This window comes from Labrus bergylta, chromosome 3 (assembly GCF_963930695.1).
Source record: "Labrus bergylta chromosome 3, fLabBer1.1, whole genome shotgun sequence".
Taxonomy (NCBI): Eukaryota; Metazoa; Chordata; class Actinopteri; order Labriformes; family Labridae; genus Labrus; species Labrus bergylta.
Genome location: NC_089197.1, coordinates 5,543,889 through 5,562,474, shown reverse-complemented (window position 1 = coordinate 5,562,474; position 18,586 = coordinate 5,543,889). Strand labels below are relative to the sequence as shown.

The window sequence follows — 18,586 nt, the reverse complement described above, 5'->3', positions numbered from 1 at the left end:
TGAGGACACAGCACAGCGACAGAAAGAGAAGACAGAGTTACATTTTCAGGTACTGATTCTGGTCAACCTGCATTTCATAAATGTGATCTGACTCGTCCTGTAAAAATGTTTGTGAAAAAAAACAAAAACAAATTCTGTTTCATCCAATTTAAAGAATCCAGAGACGCTGAATGCCAGAAGCTCATATTTAGTTGTTTTGTATTTCATTAAGGGAAGACGACGGTATAACTCCCTCGCGCGCTTCACAGCGCTTGTGTTTCAAACTCCAGCAGTTAGTTTTTGCATAAGCTTGGGGAAGTCTGCACTTGGAGCTAATGGCATCATCAATAATGCATTGTTGTCACTCACAGCACTTTTATGTGCCCTGATGATGATTCAGCCTCCCTCATGCGGCCTCACACCTAATGACTCCCCAGACAACACAGCTTCCAAGAAGCTTTCTGAACCTACGTATACGGCTGCACGTTGGAGATTAATTAAAATATCTACTGGAACAATAAAAAGACGAGGCCGGAACAAGGAGTGGGAAATGCTCTTCACATTTGTATTCATTGACACATTGAATGCATTACGTACTTGATCCTTTGGAGCATCAGTGCAGATATCTAATAAAGCTGGTTGTTCTGATTCACAGAGGTAAACATGTCTGTGTCTTGTGTTTGGAGAACAACTGGTTTCTATCTTTTGTTCAAATAAATACAAATTCTTGTAGAGGCAGCCCATGTAGCCCCTCCCCCATCACTGAATATTTTTCTGATAATCAAGGCAAAATGCCTGAATACAGCTCAAATATTAGTGTAACCCCAGGGCCTGATCAAACAAAGGCAGCGGCAGGGGAATGCGGAGGGAATTAATTAAAAATCAGGGGGGTGGGTTCCTGAGTAGGAGACAGGGATGAAGGGATGAGGAGGGGGATGAGGGGAGGGGGTGGGAGTAGTAATTGCAGGGGGGTATTTTATAGGACAATAAAGGTGAGGCATAAGAACAAAGAACATTAAAGAGGCTAGCCAGCATAGGAGACAAACATGTTGTATTAAAAAAAACATTTTACACTGGTACTGAGAAGGTTAAGAAGAAAGATGAGCCCCCCCCCCCCCCCCCCATAAAAAAACACCAAACAATACATTAGTCGTTTTTCACACATGTACTCCTGGCCTGGCTGTTCACGTTTGCTCCTCACAGCTGGAGACCATCTCTGTCAGACTGGAGGAGGTAAAATGTGATGTAAAAAAACAACGCAGAATTAGTGGATGAAGCAACATAGTCCGCTATACGACGCTATACTGATAATATTTGCCTTTATATCAATGCTATGTTAAGTCCAAATTGGACTTATTGGAAGATACTAGGGGTCTGACAGGAGGAACTGAAGGTGAAGTCAGAGCGAAAAATGTGGCTCTTTGCGTTCACACATACAGCTCCTCCTGGTAAGATCAGGAGTTTTTCACAAGATTTCTGCAAGTGTGAAAGCCCTATTGGTGTTTTTGCACAGGCACAAATCTCCTGAAAATGACCAGAATATGTTTGAAGTGAGCTGCATGTGTGAAAGCAAATGGCCAACCTTTCCCCCCCGAACTTTTTCCTGGTATTTTCCTTCCGGCCCACTAGTTCAATTTCTGCGTAAAGTTGGGATGTATCCATGTGTGAATGAATCAGCGTGCAGCAAATAATCAGGAAAATTCACCTCATGTGAGTGAGTCGGGCTGATTATGTTTAAATCATTTGACCGGTGAACTAAAGGTGAGATTTATGTGCACGTAGTGAAACTGCTTCATACTCTTTCTGCTTTCAAGTGGACGCTGTTTCTTCCGCAACCCTTTCCACATTCACCTTTCTACGTCACGTCTCGCCTCCCGTCCGACGGGGAAAGTCGACCACTTTGAGGCTCAGATTTGAAAAGGCAACTCAGAAAGAAAGATTCCAGGGGAAGTTTGTCCTGACATTTTCAGGAGTGGATATAAAAAAAGACTTTCAGCCTATCAGCACTTTCTGACTCCCACACTGGTCACGTTTTTTTTTTTTTTAAGTATCCAACGTAAAGAAAAGTTTAATTTCACAAAGTTGATATGATCAGAATTTTGGCAGCTAAATATGAGAATTTGTTGCGTTGGTATTCATGACTGTAAACTAAAAATCATCAGGGTTTTACTGATTGTGTTACGACGTTTAATAGACTTAACATGCTGCTAAATAATTTTTATTATCCAAAATTATAAAAAAAGGTTATCAAAGGAGCTGCAATGTGTTAAACCAATTAACAAAACAAGACAGAAAAGCAAATTATGAATAAATGCCAAATGTCTAAATTAACATCGAGGACAGATAACCCCAAAAGGTTGTAGATAGACAGCATGACACACACACACACACACACACACACACACACACACACACACACACACACACACACACACACACACACACACACACACACACACACACACACACACACACACACACACACACACACACACACACACACACACACACACACACACAGTCCCTGCAGTGTTATCTTTTCAAAACCATGTAATGAATGTCTGAGAGAGGAGACATGGGGGGGAGAAGCTGGGAGTCCCATACTTGATTAAACATGAGAGATGACTGAATGATCTATGAGCTGGATATGTGTATGTATGTCTCTGTCTATATGTGAACATGTGTGGATGTGAGTTTCTTATAAATGTGTGTGTGTGTGTGTGTGTGTGTCTGTATTTTTCACACACAGAGGCACAATTATGGTTTTGTGTATGCCACTATATGTGTTAGTGTGTCTGTTAGTGTGTGTGTGTGTGAGTGTGTGTGTGTGTGTGTGTGTGTGTGTGTGTGTGTGTGTGCCAAACTGCCGGTTAAATGTTTCTCCTTGACTGGAGAGACCCTGAAGTCTGCCGCTACATCTGTTGCAGTAAAACAGACGCACAAACAGACTCACGCACAAAAATCACAAGCTGTGCATCACGCACGAACACACAGTCATCACCTCGCAGAAATACTGTTTTAAAGTCGGAAAAAAAAAAATCTGATTTGTAAATAAGAAATGAAAATATCCACAACTACGTTAGACTATTGTAAAGAGGCTCACGTATCACTGCATGCAAACATGCAGAAAGATCACTTTAATTCTCCCTTCCCCCTCTACCATTCTGAATTTAACATTCATTTAGACAGAACTGTCCCTCTCCCATGTACACACACACACACACACACACACACACACACACACACACACACACACACACACACACACACACACACACACACACACACACACACACACACACACACAAACACACACACACACACCAGGGATTGCAAATTTGGGTTTATAATCAGGGCTGCCCAAGAGCGATACAGTGGGGGAAGGACTTATGGGCACTGCTCCAACCTGATTGGTCAGAACAGATCAGCTCAAAAAAGACATGAGAGAAGATGATAGAAAAGACACAAAGATAAGAGAGAGCAAAAACATCTCAAGTAATTAACAAACCATGAAGAATAAAAAAAAATAAACATAGAAAAAGAGAACAGAGCCTTAAGTTAGCTAGTTTCTATTTTGTGAGCCAACACTGGGTGCTGTCTATTACTCCTTTATGACCATGAGGGTTCATCAGTTCCCTACAATTCACTGACTCAGTCCTGTCCCGGGGGGACGACGACGACAGAGAGGCACTCGTACGGTGGGCCATGTCTCAATCTGACAGTAAAGGTTAAAGTCTAAGTCTTGATCAAAGCCCTGATGTTGTCCAGCTTGTCACACAAGGTCGAGACATCAGGATGCTGAGTGTTTCTTTAGCTTTGTTTGGAAGCTGCATCTTTAGACAAGGTCCTTGAAACGTATGCATGTTCTCTCTCAGACAAGTTGGAGCAGAAATATGGTGACTAGTCCAGCCGGTTTGAACTGACAGCAGGATAGAATCCAGCAGCAGCAGCAGCAGCAGTCGTATCTTTACACAGACAACACACCGGCTGACAGATAAGGCTTCATCACTTTTATCTGAGAATGTCTGAGAACATCAATTCCTGACATCTTTATGGAAAAATGAAACAGAGAGCAGAGTCTGAATGAGACGGCTGATGATGATATGAAGGTAACAAGGACTGTAATGTTTCCAGGCTGTGACTCAGTGGAAGAGACAGTCGCCTCTCAAACAGAAGGCCAGGGGGGTTCGATCCCCAGCTACATGTCCGATGTGTCCTGGGACAAGACACTTAACCCCAAGTTGTTCCCGCTGCTTCAGCGGTGGTGTCTGAATGGATGAGTTACTTCTGATGCACACTTAAAAAAAGCAGATTTTACCGTCAGTGTGTGAATGTGTAGGAGTGACATGTGGTGTAAGACTTTTGTTATAATATAAACTTATAGAAGAAATGTAACATAGGGGGATATACGTTTTACTTCTTCCTACTCCTTTACTGTTCACTGTTACTTTTGTCTTTTTTTTTTGGTTATCTAATTTTTCCTTCATTCATTCAGACTAGAAAAGCACAATACAAGCCCGTCTATCATTTACTCTTAAAGAGCTGCAGGAGAGAGATAGGTCAAGAGGTATGTTGTGTTTATGTAATCCAGCGTGTTGTTTCTTTTTTGTTCTACTCTGAATAACTTCCTCTGTACTCATCTTCACCTTTCTCATCCTGCTCCCTTTGACACGATGTGCTAATTCAGCCTGCTGCTTTACTGCTTCAACATACACTGAATTAATTATTCTGTCTTTACCTGCGTGTGTGTGTGTGTGTGTGTGTGTGCCTGCTAACTGCAGCATTAAATAAACCTGAGAGCATCATAAATAACCCTGTGGGATAGATGCTAATGGGGGCACTTAGATTGACCAACACTTATACATACTTGCTGCTACGGCCATGCCTGCCAACCGGCTGCTATTAGGGCCATTTGAGGAGACGAGACATTATCCCACACACACACACACACACACACACTGCAAAAATGATACGTAGTAGATGAAAGTTCCTCACAGGAGCTTTAATAAAATGAAAAGTGATGAGTATACATCAGCATGATAATACTGTCTTCTTTGTTACCCTAATTCATGTCCTACATTAAGCAACACGGTAAGGAGTCATGAAGTAGTAACGTGGAGAGTCAAACTGGCAGCTAAATCTGTTCAGAGTGCAGAGTTTTTAAAATCTAAATTTCGATATTTGGCAGCAGAGATTCCATAATTGTATCACACGAGTCAGGGCGATGATATATTACTTCAACATAGAGGTCTTCTTGGCTGAGTCATTCTGAGTAAACATCCCCACCTTGTGACCACGGGGAGATTACATTTCCTCTGTTGAATGGAATCTGCATGTGAAGCATTATTCCACATGTGTTGAAGAATATTATCCTGTTTGATTTAAATATAAATGTATGCTCATTTTTAGTGTGATTTTGAAATCATTATCTGATTCATTTTGTGAATATTTCATCATCCTGCTTCACCACTTTATTATGAACAGGTACTATAAAACGTAATTCAAATATTAGGTCTACAGGTGATTGTTTTGGTTTGCAGATTCATACCTGACAGCCTCACCTACCCTCAAATTACTTAAACTGATGGAGTCATTACAAAAAAAAGCCCCCAGACTTAAGTTTGTAATTACAAAATAAGCCTGGGGCAGCTTTGTCAGCTTGGAGCCAGACGGACACACCTGTGGGAGACTCTTCCTGGGATTTGGTAGCATAAAGAAAAGAGTAGAACTGAACTGATGGGTTTATTTATCATTCCTCCCACAGTCCAAAGACATGCTCCTTAGGTTAAGTGGTGACTCTAAATTATCTGTAGGTGTGAGTGTGTCAGGTTGTCTGTCTATAAATGTCAGCCCTGTGATTGATTGGCAAACAGTGCAGGGTGTAACCCCGCCTCTCGCCCAGTAACAGCTGGGATCAGCTCCAGCCGCCCCCGGCGACCCTGAATGGGAAAATACTCTACTCTGTGTACATTTCACAAATACATTGGCAAAGTATTTGTGCTGGATTTTGCTTGCAATTTTGGTAATTAAGAAAGAAGAAAAAACAATATCAGGGTGTAAGTGTTGTCATCTACATCCTCCACCGTAACTTCTTTAGTCTTCTTTGGGTCTGACTGACCTAACGCAGACAATAACTTCAACTTAGCCGTTATGACGTACACAAACTTCACCCCGCTTCAGGCGTTCCTTAAGTTACCTGACCGCCATCTGACCTCTCCCGACTTTCATTTAAGAAGAAGTTGAGATTTCAAAAAGTTTAAAGGAGGAAAATGAGAGATCCCCCATTAATTCAAACTTTAATTCATACTTTAAATATTACACAAAATGTTTTTATAGTGACAAAGGAGCTGCTTGTTTCAAATTAAAAAAGTGTCTTATACGATCTGGGAGGTGCTGGATACAAATTAAGCCCTGGTGACAACCCTACTTCCACTTAAACCTAACTTATATGTACCGTAGGTGTTTTCAACCTTTGTGATGTCATTACTCTCTGATGTAAGTAGATTTGGATAAAAGCGTCTGCTAAATGAATTGCAGAACATGCTAACAGAACTCAAGTATTAACCTGCTGCTGGTGACAATAAAGTGTGTAATGAAGTTCAGCATCTCGTTCCTTGAACATGAGACGACTTCACATGTCTGTGTTTTGTGAAAATAAATGTAACCAGCAGAGTATGAACGACTCATTTTCACCAAAAACACACGGGGGTATAAACAGACACACAGAGCTTAAAGGGGATAAAAAGGTTCATTAAGGAAAAATGAAAACTTTTATAAATGTAGAAGGTCATGTCACAGCAACACCATGAATACTGCATGTGAGGGGGGAGGGGGGAGGGGGAGGGGGGAGGGGGGCGTTCGTGTTACATAAATCTTGTTGATATATTTTAGAAATCAGCAGCCAAAAGATGGATTGCAAATGGCAGAACACACACACACACACACACACACACACAATCACACACACACACACACACACACACACACACACACACACACACACACACAATCACACACACACACACACACACACACACACACACACACACAATCACACCTTAAAAATATTATCTTCGGCCCTCTCTCCTCCTTTAAATCCTCCAGGTGTGTGTGTGTGTGTGTGTGTGTGTGTGTGTGTGTGTGTGTGTGTGTGTGTGTGTGTGTGTGTGTGTGTGTGACAGTGAACATCAATCAGAGTAGTAGTGGTGCCCAAAGCCCTGGCAGAAGTTGAAGATGATTCTACTATCAATCACCTTGGGTGTGTGTGTGTGTGTGTGTGTTAGTATGTGAGTGTTAGTTTGTGTGTGTATAGGTGTGTGTATGTGTGTGTGTATGTGTATGTGTGTGTTTGTGTATCCAGCATCTTAATCGCTTGCTCTGTTTCTCATTCTCTGTCTGGATCAATACCATGGTTTCAACACGAGACACAAAACACGATCAATCTCTCTCTTTGCTTTTCTCAAACACACACACACACACACACACACACACACACACACACACACACACACACACACACACACACACACACACACACACACACACACACACACACTCACACACACACACACACACACACACACACACACACACACACACACACAGAAGATAATTGTTTTTTCTTTATTATTATTATTATTTTAATTAATGGGTTGACTGGAGTAGATGCTGTCTGCTCTCAGAGAGATCCTGAATCACTTGTTCCTAACATGGTCACAGCTTTTCGTTATATAAAAAACAGGATTGTCCTTCCCACCTTGTTTCTTTCAAACAGCTCGGTCTGGATCGCTTTGAGGTCGGTGTCCAGTGCAGAGGCGGACTGCCGGCGTTTTTTTTGCCATTTGCTCCTCCAGGTCCTCGACCTGAGCCCTCAGCTTCTTGTTGTCCCTCTCCAGGGCAAGTTTCTCTGTTTCCAAACACTCCCTGCGCCCCCACTCTGCAGCGTTCTCCACCTGCAGCCTCTCCATCTGACGGAGAGACACGGAGAGCAGAGAGGAAAAAGAAGCAGAGGACACTGAAATGAGCATTTTAGGCGTACGCATCAACACATGTGGCAGCATGAAGGTCAAAGACGGAGCTGGATCCAAGTGGAGCTTCTCAGAGATAAACAGAACTTTTGGTAAACAGAGAAACTCCTTTTTAAATCTTCAAGTTCACATTTACTACACTCACATCTAGTGTAGACAAAAATCATTACAGCACAAATTCCTCACAATCAACCCTCACCTCACGGGCATGAGTTCTGAGTAGTGAGTGAAATAATTAGATCAGAGATACAGTCGAGGCAACCAAACTTAATTTGCTGAATAGATCTTTACTCTAAGAGAGTAAGGACTGAAGACAGGCCCGGGGAACTGACACTGCATCTTCAAATGAAAATGAATTAGCTGAAGTTGATCAGCCTCCTGGACACCTTCCTTTGAAGCTTCTCTAGCTGATCCCTCTGGTAGGAGACCCACAACTCTCTGGAGAGAATATACATTAACACACGGCCTCAGGTGGTTTCAGGGTTTCAGAGGAAGAGCTGTAAAAAGTTACTTTAAAGATGGTTGCCTGTCGTATGTTTCCTAGCCTGCTGCCACTGAGGCCCTGCACAGTCAAAAGAAACAAATATCCAGAGAGATTTATGTTCAGATGAAAAGTTGTCCTACATAAAAACATTCCTGTAATATATCAAATAAGTGCTAAACATTTGGATTACAAACTATGAAACTTAACCATCAAACCTGGTTAAGAGTTTTAACACGCTGAACAGTGCTGTACTTTTCTAAAGAGTAATATCTTTACCTGATCTTTGTGTTAAGAGTCTTAAAATAATATTTCTCATGAATTGGAGCTCTAAGATAAAGATTGATTTATTGATTCTGCACAGGGTGAAGACGATCCTGAAGCAACCACTAGATGGCAGCATATGCAGGATTTTAAAATGTAAGGATGGAGGACGCAAGAAATCTCGAAGATCTTTTCTGAAATATAGAATCAACAAAAATGTAAATGAAACATCAAATTAAATCCAATACACTGACCAAATATAATACTGCAAAAAAAAAACTGTATTTCGGTTAGTAAAGAGCTCATCCTCCTTTCCTTCATCCCACACTCCCACTCTTTCTCCCTCCATGTTGCTGTAAACTCGTCCACCCTCCTATCGTCTTTCTGTTCTTCACAGTCCCCTCACCTCTGCTCGGAGTTCGGCTAGTTTCTTGTCCATACTGGTCCGGGCTCCCAGTTCATCCTCCAAGTCTTCAGATATGCGGCCGAGTTCATCCTGGTGTATTTCCTTCAGCAGGTTCAGCTAGAAGAGATATGAGGAGGAGAAACGGGACAAAAGGTCAAAGGGCATGGTGATTCAGTTTGTTATTTAGTCTTAATGGTGGCACCACCACCACCAGTCAGTTTAAAACCATCCTTCTCCGTCCCCTGAGTTCAACACTGCAGCTACATAATGACAACTGAAAACAAAAGCTGGAGTACGGCTGATATCTTGTAGGTTTAATCCATACTGCATCTCAAATACTCAAACAGTTTGTATGCAGTTATTCATGACCAATCAGATGTTTTAAGTCATATTTTAACAGGAAAGCAAAGGTCAAACTCTAACTTACTCATAATTATCCATCCTTTGAGTCTGCACTCTTTAAAGATGTTCTTCTTTACATAGTTTGCTAAAGGCAGCACTGTTGAACAGAAACAACATGATGTTGCATGTTTCACTTTGTTGTCTTCTTTCAGTCTTTTATATCAGATTTTTTAAATATTATTTTATGTGTAGCTTGTCGTTTATCTAGAAGACAAAGATCCTTGGTTGCACAGTTAAGATCTGCTATTCTCCCTCCGGCCGTTGAAGTCGGTCGATTCAAAAATATTCCAGAGGAGAACAGACTTTGTGAGATGTGAGAGTTGGACGAAGTGGAAACTGAGTCTCATTGTCTTTTGCATTTTACAAAATATGAAGATTTAACAGAATTATTTTTTCATGAAATAGATCATCAAAAACAAGAAATATCAGGGTGGGCAGATGTGTAAAAACTGGAATGGCTGTTTAAGTTCGATGTGTTTCAGCTTGCTAATTTTGTCTCAAAGTCTTGGAAAAGAAGACAGGATATTTTATTTAGTTGGGGTTTGTCTTGCTTTTAGTTTTCTCTTTTTTTCATGAAAATGAATGCACCTACTCTGCACTCTGATCCTGGAACGTTTTTAGGCTGGGCATATAAATGTATGTATGACACAATAATAAAATAAAAACCTCAAACTTCTATTTGCACACACCCACATGCCCTGTCTATACATTTATTCTGATATCCTTCTAAGCGGTGGAACCACGTGTGACTGAACGTAAAACCTTTTCCTCCAGGGTGTGAGTGTTTCCACTGATCGTCTTTTTTTGGTCAAAGTAAAGAGTTACGGTCTAACATATTATCAGACCAATACCAAAATAATTCAGAGTCATGCTCTTGCAGCCTGGTATATTTAATATTGTTCTTTTTTTTTGGTCCCTCTCCAACAACTCCTTTTCGCTGTTTTTTGCTTCACTATATGTCTTAGAGCATTTTCACTGAAGCAGCTAAAAATACATGAAGTCTTTAAAACAGGTTGAAGCGAGAGCTGCACCTCTACTCGTGTAGAGGAATCAGGTGCTCTTCAAGGATAGGTTAATAAAAGGATGTTTATACTGCATCAGAGTGCCTCAGACTCTCAGTTTAGACTGCCATTTCTTCATGATGAACATTATTTGTAATTAGGACTAGTCTTTTATTCATTAGTCATACATGGATTCTTCTTCACATCTTATTCAGTCGGATTATTTAACTTGGCTAATTACACTTCAACTACTTCCTGCAGACCATATTAAAGATTTTGACCCATTTGTTACCCTGAAAAACTGCAAACAACAACTTCAAAAACATGTTCACAAGTTCAGAGTCCTGACGTTCACAATACAGTAAAATTAAACTGCAATACAATGCAATTAAAAAATCGATACCTGATTCAATACTACAACAACAAAAACAGAACTTCTGGGGACCTTATGTTGGGTAATTTCTTGTTTTTGATTACCAAGAATTGCACTCCACACTTTCTTAATTGCACAAATACGTTGGCAACATTTCAATGACAAACGCTGCCCGCGTATTTGATCCATTTAGACAGCGTCCCCTCTGCTGTCATCACTTCTACTCTCTGTCCGTCTGTAAGAGACATAAATCTAACTTTGGCCTCTTTATGAGACACTGAAAGGATTTGAGAAGTGTTAGTATTTCTCTCTCTCTCTCTCTCTTTGTTTCAGCTTTGGGTAAAAAATATGACTGAAGTTCTGTGATTTTTAAAAGCTTCTGTCCCTTACCCTACTATCAACCATTAAAATAATCAAGATTTTATCATTTCAAAATGGTTGGTATTCAAAAGTATCAACATATCGAACATTTTCGACAACCATAAAACAACCCTGAACAAAAGGCCTCGCTGAACAGGCCAGAGTGGGAACTCCTGATTGTTCTTTAACTCTGTTTTTTTATTTATTTATTTGTTTTGTGTACGTATGTTCTTTGGTGGGAAATGTCTGTTTGGACAGAAACGCTGCTGTGAAAAAGAATTTCCCCCTGGGGACAATAAAGTCTAAAGTCAATATGACAACTTTAACCTTTTACTTGTGTATTGCTTGGCAAGTCTGTTGGGAATTAATTAAGATATAAAGATAATTTGAGCACCCTTTAGAGGCTAGGTTGCATGTCCAATGTACACAGGATCCTGGAACCAGGCAGCTGGACGCTCTCTCTCTCCTGTGTGTGTGGATAAGAATGACTCATCTCCTTTACCATCTTCTGTCATCTCTCTACGCTCTTATCTGATGATTGTATCTCTGCCTGTGTGTCATCTGCCTCCTCTCCACCATCAGCACCTCCCCTGATCCTGCTTCTATCTGATCTCCTCTACCCACTTATCTTAAAAACAACCATCATCACCATCCACACAGCGCTCACCTCCTCTGACCTATCCCCTTAAGTCTTCCTGTGTGGGTTTATCTGACTCTGTCATACATTGAGCCTTTCGTGAGAACTGTGTTAGCTGGCTCGTTTCCCTCCGTCTGTCTCCCCTCTCTGCAGGCCTGGACTGCCCCCGGGTGGTGTAGCACTGCTAACACATTAAAGGCCCTACACGATCTAACTGAAGAGACACTCTATGTCAACAGAGCATTGAGGTAATGTGACGAGCTAATCTTCAGAGATTCATTTCTGCAAAACAGATAGTGAAGAAGAGCATTGATGAGGAGGGAGAGAGAGACAATAAGATGAAAGCATTGATGTAAAATAGTTATATTAAACTGTATCAAAGAACTACATACAGACTGTCTATTATACTACTGTACAAAATAAAACACCTCACTATATTATTCTGTATCCTGCTGCAGCCAGATTCATTTGAATTTAATGGGGGGATTTTTTTTTACTTATTAAAACAGGTTTAAGTTTCTCCGCCTATTACTGACTAAATAAATTCACTAGAATGAACTCCTAGAATTAGAATACCTCTGTTGGCACCTGTGTGATTCAGGCCTATGTGTGTGAGAAGTGTGTCTCTCAATAACAGCGTTTAAAAACAGAATTTCCCTCAGGGATTAATAAAGTAAGTAAAAAAAAAGAAAAGATGCCTCCTGGTTGGATGATTGAAAATAAACCGAGTTTGCAGATCTGAACATTTTGTGTTTGTCAGTGAGACAGAGTCACTCATTTTCCTGCTTGATCGGTCCATGAGGTCTGTGTGTACTTGAGTGAGCAGTAAACAAAAAAAAGCTTAGTTTATATATTACATGTCTATGTGGAGGAACATTTCCCTTTTTGTTTCCTCTTCTGGTGCTTGATAATATCACCATGCATTAACACATTGTTGTTGTTAAATTGTTTAATGTTGCTTTCTATTAAACCCTGAGCATTGCAAAAGGCATGTTGGGATGTTGTAGGTTGTTAATGTTTTATCTACTCCTGTCCTGGTTTCTCTCAGTCCATAATTACAAAGTTAGTCCAGCAGAGACGGTCTCAGAGACACAGGGACCGTGTGTGATCTATTCTTGAGGAAGCCAGCTTCTTTGACCCTGGATTTCATTCTCTGATCAAAGTCAATTGATGAACATGATGTGAAGTTCTTAGTTATATGACCTTCAAAAGAGAATTCAGTGACCGTCAGACAACCAGCAATAGATAACACGTCTGCCTTGTAATGTGCTTCTTTGGCTTCCTTGTGTTACATGGTACCAAAGAAGAAAAGTACGGCAGGTCGTTTGTGTTAAATAAGTATCCTTCCAGATACAGCCACAATTTTATGTTTAAATCAAAATAAAAAAAAAACACATTTCATATCTCTGAGAACAAACTAATTAAATCCAAGACCACCTGTTGATGAACCTAAACCATGCCCCCCCAACATTAAAGGTCTGACTGCTACGACCTGCACAAGCGGCCTGTTATTGCAAACAGAACACGAAGCTACTCGGTAGTTTGGATTCATACGGGATGTTTTAAATGGTTTCTTCTAAGTAACCCTCCTTAGATCAAATATTATCAGAACAGATCCAGCTGCTGTTTTTCTGAATGAGGCAGATACCAGAGTTGTAGTTTTTAGTCATAACCTGCGTACCTCAGCTCAAAGTTTCCCATTTTGAAACAAGAGAAGACGTGGCTGCACGACGACGTCGATGGCTCACCTGTTTGAGGGCCTCTTGTTTGCTCTTGCTGAGCTCCTCGTATTTAAGTTTCCACTGACTGAGGTCGGCCTCCAGCCTCTCAATGCTTTTACTCAATGCCAGCTTGTCTCTAGGGAAACCAAAAAACAACACACAGATCAGCACTTGATAATACGTTTCACTTTCTATGTTGGTTATTAACTGAGGGAAAAAAAAGAAATCACGTCAAAACACTGTCATGAAATCAACAAAGAAATGTCAGCTGCCCTCACATGGCGGGCGCTAAGACTCAAGTTACTTTTAAATACATATTTTCTTACATAACTTCACTCGAGCATTGATGAAGTGTACCTGAGCATTCCATTGCTGATAATGGGTTTCCCTGTAAGTGTTCATTATCATAAAACACATTAAGCTGGATCTATGCTACATCACCACAGACAGTCTTCTGGTTTTTATGATGTTCCTCTTACTCTCTCTCTTTCAGCAGGACTTTCTGGGACTCGTCCAGCCGTAGCTGCAGGGCGTTGAGTTTGCTGGAATCTTCCTCCACCGTGCTGATGTCCTCCCACAGCTGCCTGCTGCGCTCCTGGCGGCTCGGACCCGAGGACGAGCGAGAGCTGGCCGAGTTAACACCGCCTCGACTTTCCCAGGCCTCAGGAGAGTCTCCTGAACCCAGAGCCGACTCTAGAGCTTCCAATTCCTGAGGGGGAGAGGGGAGAATCACAGGGATGTACTTTAGACGGGATCATTTCTGAAAGCCAAATATCACAGTAATCTCAACAACAAAATCCAACTGAGCATAAAACACAAGCAGTACATGTTTTGGTGCAGGGTACTCAACATAGGTGGAAGAAATGATGGAAAAACAATGAGAAGGTATTTAGAATTTAATAAACAGGAATTTTACTTAAAGAGGACATATTATCCCCCTCCTCCACCTTTTCAAACAGTCCCCTGCGGTCTAAATGAAACATCTGTGCTGTGCTTTGGTCAAAATATAACATGAATCAAGCACCAGAGGAGGTTTGTGACCCTGTATAAACCAGCTCTCTCAGAACGCTCCGTTTTGGTGTGTGTGTCTCTTTAAATGTAATGAGCCCCCCCTGAGCTTTCCCCGTAGACATCACTCCTCTGTAGCGAGAATAAAAATGAAGGACCTGCGCAAAAGTTTTGTTCTAGGCTGGGGGTGGAGTCCATGGGTGGAGATACCAGGGGAGGGAAGGGGATTTTGTTTTATCAGAATCCCACTGTGACATCACAAGGAGAGCAAATTTGAAACAGAGTATTTTTCTCTGTGTTGTAAGACTTATGCAGACCACAAACAAAGGACTGGATGGGTTTATTTCACATGTTGTGGGTCAGTAGACACTCAGGTTACCCAAATAAATGTTTAAAATCAACGTCAAAGTGGATTTTTCAAAATGTGTCCCCTTTAAATCTTCATTAAAAGTACTGCGAACTCGTCTGAGTTTGGCAGATGAAATGGTTTTGTAAACTAAATGAAGTGAATAAAAGAGGTTTTCACTCCTCTCAGTGCTCATGGCAGACATTGACTCCATGTTGCAGAAAAATACTTAGAGAAACATTTGCCCTCCCAACAATCCTTAACTCCTCTTGAAATGTCTGAAGGGCCAGGAAAATACAGAACTGTTCTGATTCCAAACTACCCACATTTCCTTCTTGGACTCTTGTGAAGCTGCATGGTTTTAAAGGATTTGTCAAAAACGAGGGCCTATTCGGCTACAATATTCCTCTCTGATATCCTCCCTGTATTCCACTCCACCCACTGTTACCCCGACAAGGTCACAAATCAAACTCCTTCATCCTGCAGATCATCATCCACGGCTCCTGCCAACAAGCCGTCACAGCACAACCCTGGAACTAACGCATAGATTCTGGTGACTGGAGACTTTCACATCTTATTTCATTTTATGGCCAGAGCTGAAACGAGATTGGAAATGTTGAGCTATTTCTCCTCACAGTATAGTAAATCTGTCTGCTTTGGCACTGCAACAGTGAAAATCCAAATGTTTCCCCACCCTACATCATTCACAGCCTCTGCCAAACGCGAGGTCGGGGTCTCCCACAGGCACCGTCACACTGTGTGGTGCTTTAAGAAAATCATCAAGCTGCCGTTAAGAGCATGTGATTGAAAAGTAGAACGGGACCGTCTGAGAGTATTTTATTTAATGCTGCATGTTTGAAATAAAGCAGAATGCAGCTTCTTTGTGCTGCACTGAGAGGAAAGTGACAGAACCGCAAACAAGCTATTTGATGCATTTCAACGTATATTGTGCCGATATGATGAAGAATAACACAGAGCGTTAACAGCATGGCAGGAGTTCTGTGAGGCTTTACTCTGGCACAAGTGGGCTCCAAGCTAAATGCTCAAAGCAGCATGCTAGCACACTGGTAAGGAAGTGTGTCGATGGAAGAGAAGCAATGGGAAAAGTCAGAGATGAGGAAGAAGATAGACCTGCACACAAAAAGTTTGAATCCATCACAATGTTTCAACCAGAGATCTTCTTCAGGTGATAATTATTAAAGAACACACTGATGGCAGAGGTTTCTATGTAAAGTTACCTTCAGAAGTAACTAAGACATTCATACGGCGCCGACAAAGCAGCAGGAGCAATTTATGTGTCTTGCCCACAAACACATTGGCGCATATGTGGCTGCAGGAGCTGGGGATCGAAGCACCAACCTTCCAGTTGAGAGACAACCGACTCTACCAACTGAGCCACAGCCGTGTACCCATGATATAAATCATGAATGTATTATTTGATTCATCTTTGGTATTAACTGTCCTTTCTAAAACACATTCTAGTTTCTATAATAATAATAAAACATGTTGCAGAGGTTAAACTGTATAATAGGACAAGTTGGGAATTCCTGAAGTTTCAAAAGCACCATCTGTTAGGGGCTCATAAAAGAGTCTCCGAAACTCCCTGAAGTCTTAATGACACTCCACATCTGAGCAAAGACGAGAGGATGCTTTAAATGTCGTCGAGGTGGTGCTGGTTTAGCTCGGATGTTTGAGCAGGTGAACTACAGTATGTAGAGGCTACAGTTCTCTGCAGGATCGCCTCCCTAATCCAGTCCCTGATCTCATCTTGATTTGCATTCATATAAGAGTCAAGTGGGGCCGATGTGCCCGGCGAAATGTACCTCAAGATAAAAAAAGATGAAAAAATAAAGATTAAAGCCAGTGGTTTATTGAGGTGCACAGCTGGACTGGGCTGCAGAAAACCCCCTCACCCCCTCAACACAGCTCTCTCTTTTTCAGACATTAACTGAATCATGAGACAATGGAGGGTGCACAGCTCTTGGGATGAAGCCCTGTGTCGCTGATGGAGGGGCTAACCTGCTTAAAGGACGGTGGTCTGCTGTCTGGCTGACAAACTGAGAGGTGGACTAACAATCTGGATGTTTCTCCAGACTTCAAAAAACAGTGAAATGGTAAATGGACTAGACTCTTACAGGGCTTTTCTAATCTTCTGACTAATCAATGCAATTTTACACCACATATCACATCCACCCATTTACACCACTTTCACACTGATGCCAGAGGGTGCTATGTAAAGTACCCATCAGTATCAACCGATCAGTTCAGTGTCTTAAACATGCAAAGAGCTGGGAACAAACCAGCAGCCTTCTGATCCTGACTGTACCACTGAGCCACAGCTAGTACGGGTAATTCTTGAACTTTTCAGGTTAAGACTACAGGACTAAAATAGACAGTGAAAGCTCACTCCTTCTCTTGCAGAGTGGATAACTATGGAAGAGTAATTCAGTTATTTGCTTTTAACATGTTCTGCAAACCCTCAACAAGCCTAATCAAACTTTCTAGCCGTACAAATATCACTCTGAAATTCCATTTATTATCTTGTACAAACTCATCAAATCCAAAAATGCATTTAGGTTAACATGCAAGCATCCAGACAAACTGCTGACTGAGAAAAAGCACAACAATCATTCAAGTAAAAGCTTCACATGAATGACCATGAAAACGGAGCGACGAGGCTCATACTGTCATTACAGGTAATGGCCAACAGAGGGCCACGGTGTGTAACAGATGTCAGTCAGACGGACCATCCCGTGCCACATGTGGAAGCACTCAGAGTGTGAGAGAGAAGCAGAACAATGGAGAGAGACAGGAAATGAGCCTCTGCTGTGTTTGAGTTACAAGTTCACAAGTCCTTTCATGACCACAACTTGCTGCACCCACTTACACACGCATCATCACGGTTCACTGGGACTGCACTACACCCCTCGCCGTGTGTTTATGTGTTTGAATGTATAATGTGTGGATTTGCGTGTGTTACCATGGAAACTCTGCTTGGAGCTAGCTGAAGGTCAAGTCTGATGATTCTGCAGTGACAGGGATCTTGATGTACTGCTGCTGGGACATGGACACCTTCATTATGAGGTTACGGCTTATTCACACATATTTACATCCAAGGGCGGTTCTAGGCCGGGGCCAACAGGGGCCAACAGGGGCCAACAGGGGCCAACAGGGGCCAACAGGGGCCAGTGTCCCCCCTTTGGCCACAACTTTCAAAAGGAAGAGCCCACCTAATAACACAATCATGGTATTTAATGTTGTGCGCTATTATTTTGCATAATATATATATATATATTTTTTTTTTAAAGCGATCTTTGTCTATTTTTGACCTGGGTTTAATGTTCCCCTCTGAACAAAACAACTGGCCCCAGTTTGGCCCCCTTCAGTAGAAGTGGTCTAGAAGCGCCACTGTTGACATCATGGTGCGGTTCTGTGTGTGCTCGTAGCAAGGACCCACCACTGCTGTAACCAAACACTGGAAGTTAGCGAGGAGTAAGAGGAAAAGAGAGGAGGTCAAAGCTGTCTTATCATATCAGAGTTCTTCTGTTAGCATGACTGAAACTCCTGCTGCTGACCTGCTG

At 41.6% G+C, this 18,586-nt stretch overlaps 1 protein-coding gene across 1 annotated transcript in view; it reads right to left on the bottom strand.

Moving 5' to 3' along the window:
• The window catches only part of ccdc102a (coiled-coil domain containing 102A), a 67,945-nt gene that overhangs the window by 12,553 nt on the left and 36,806 nt on the right, over positions 1-18,586 (bottom strand). The window contains 5 exon segments of the mRNA XM_065952523.1: positions 7,736-7,813; positions 7,815-7,946; positions 9,158-9,274; positions 13,679-13,787; positions 14,131-14,360. Of these exon segments, the coding sequence (XP_065808595.1) occupies positions 7,736-7,813; positions 7,815-7,946; positions 9,158-9,274; positions 13,679-13,787; positions 14,131-14,360 (666 nt within the window).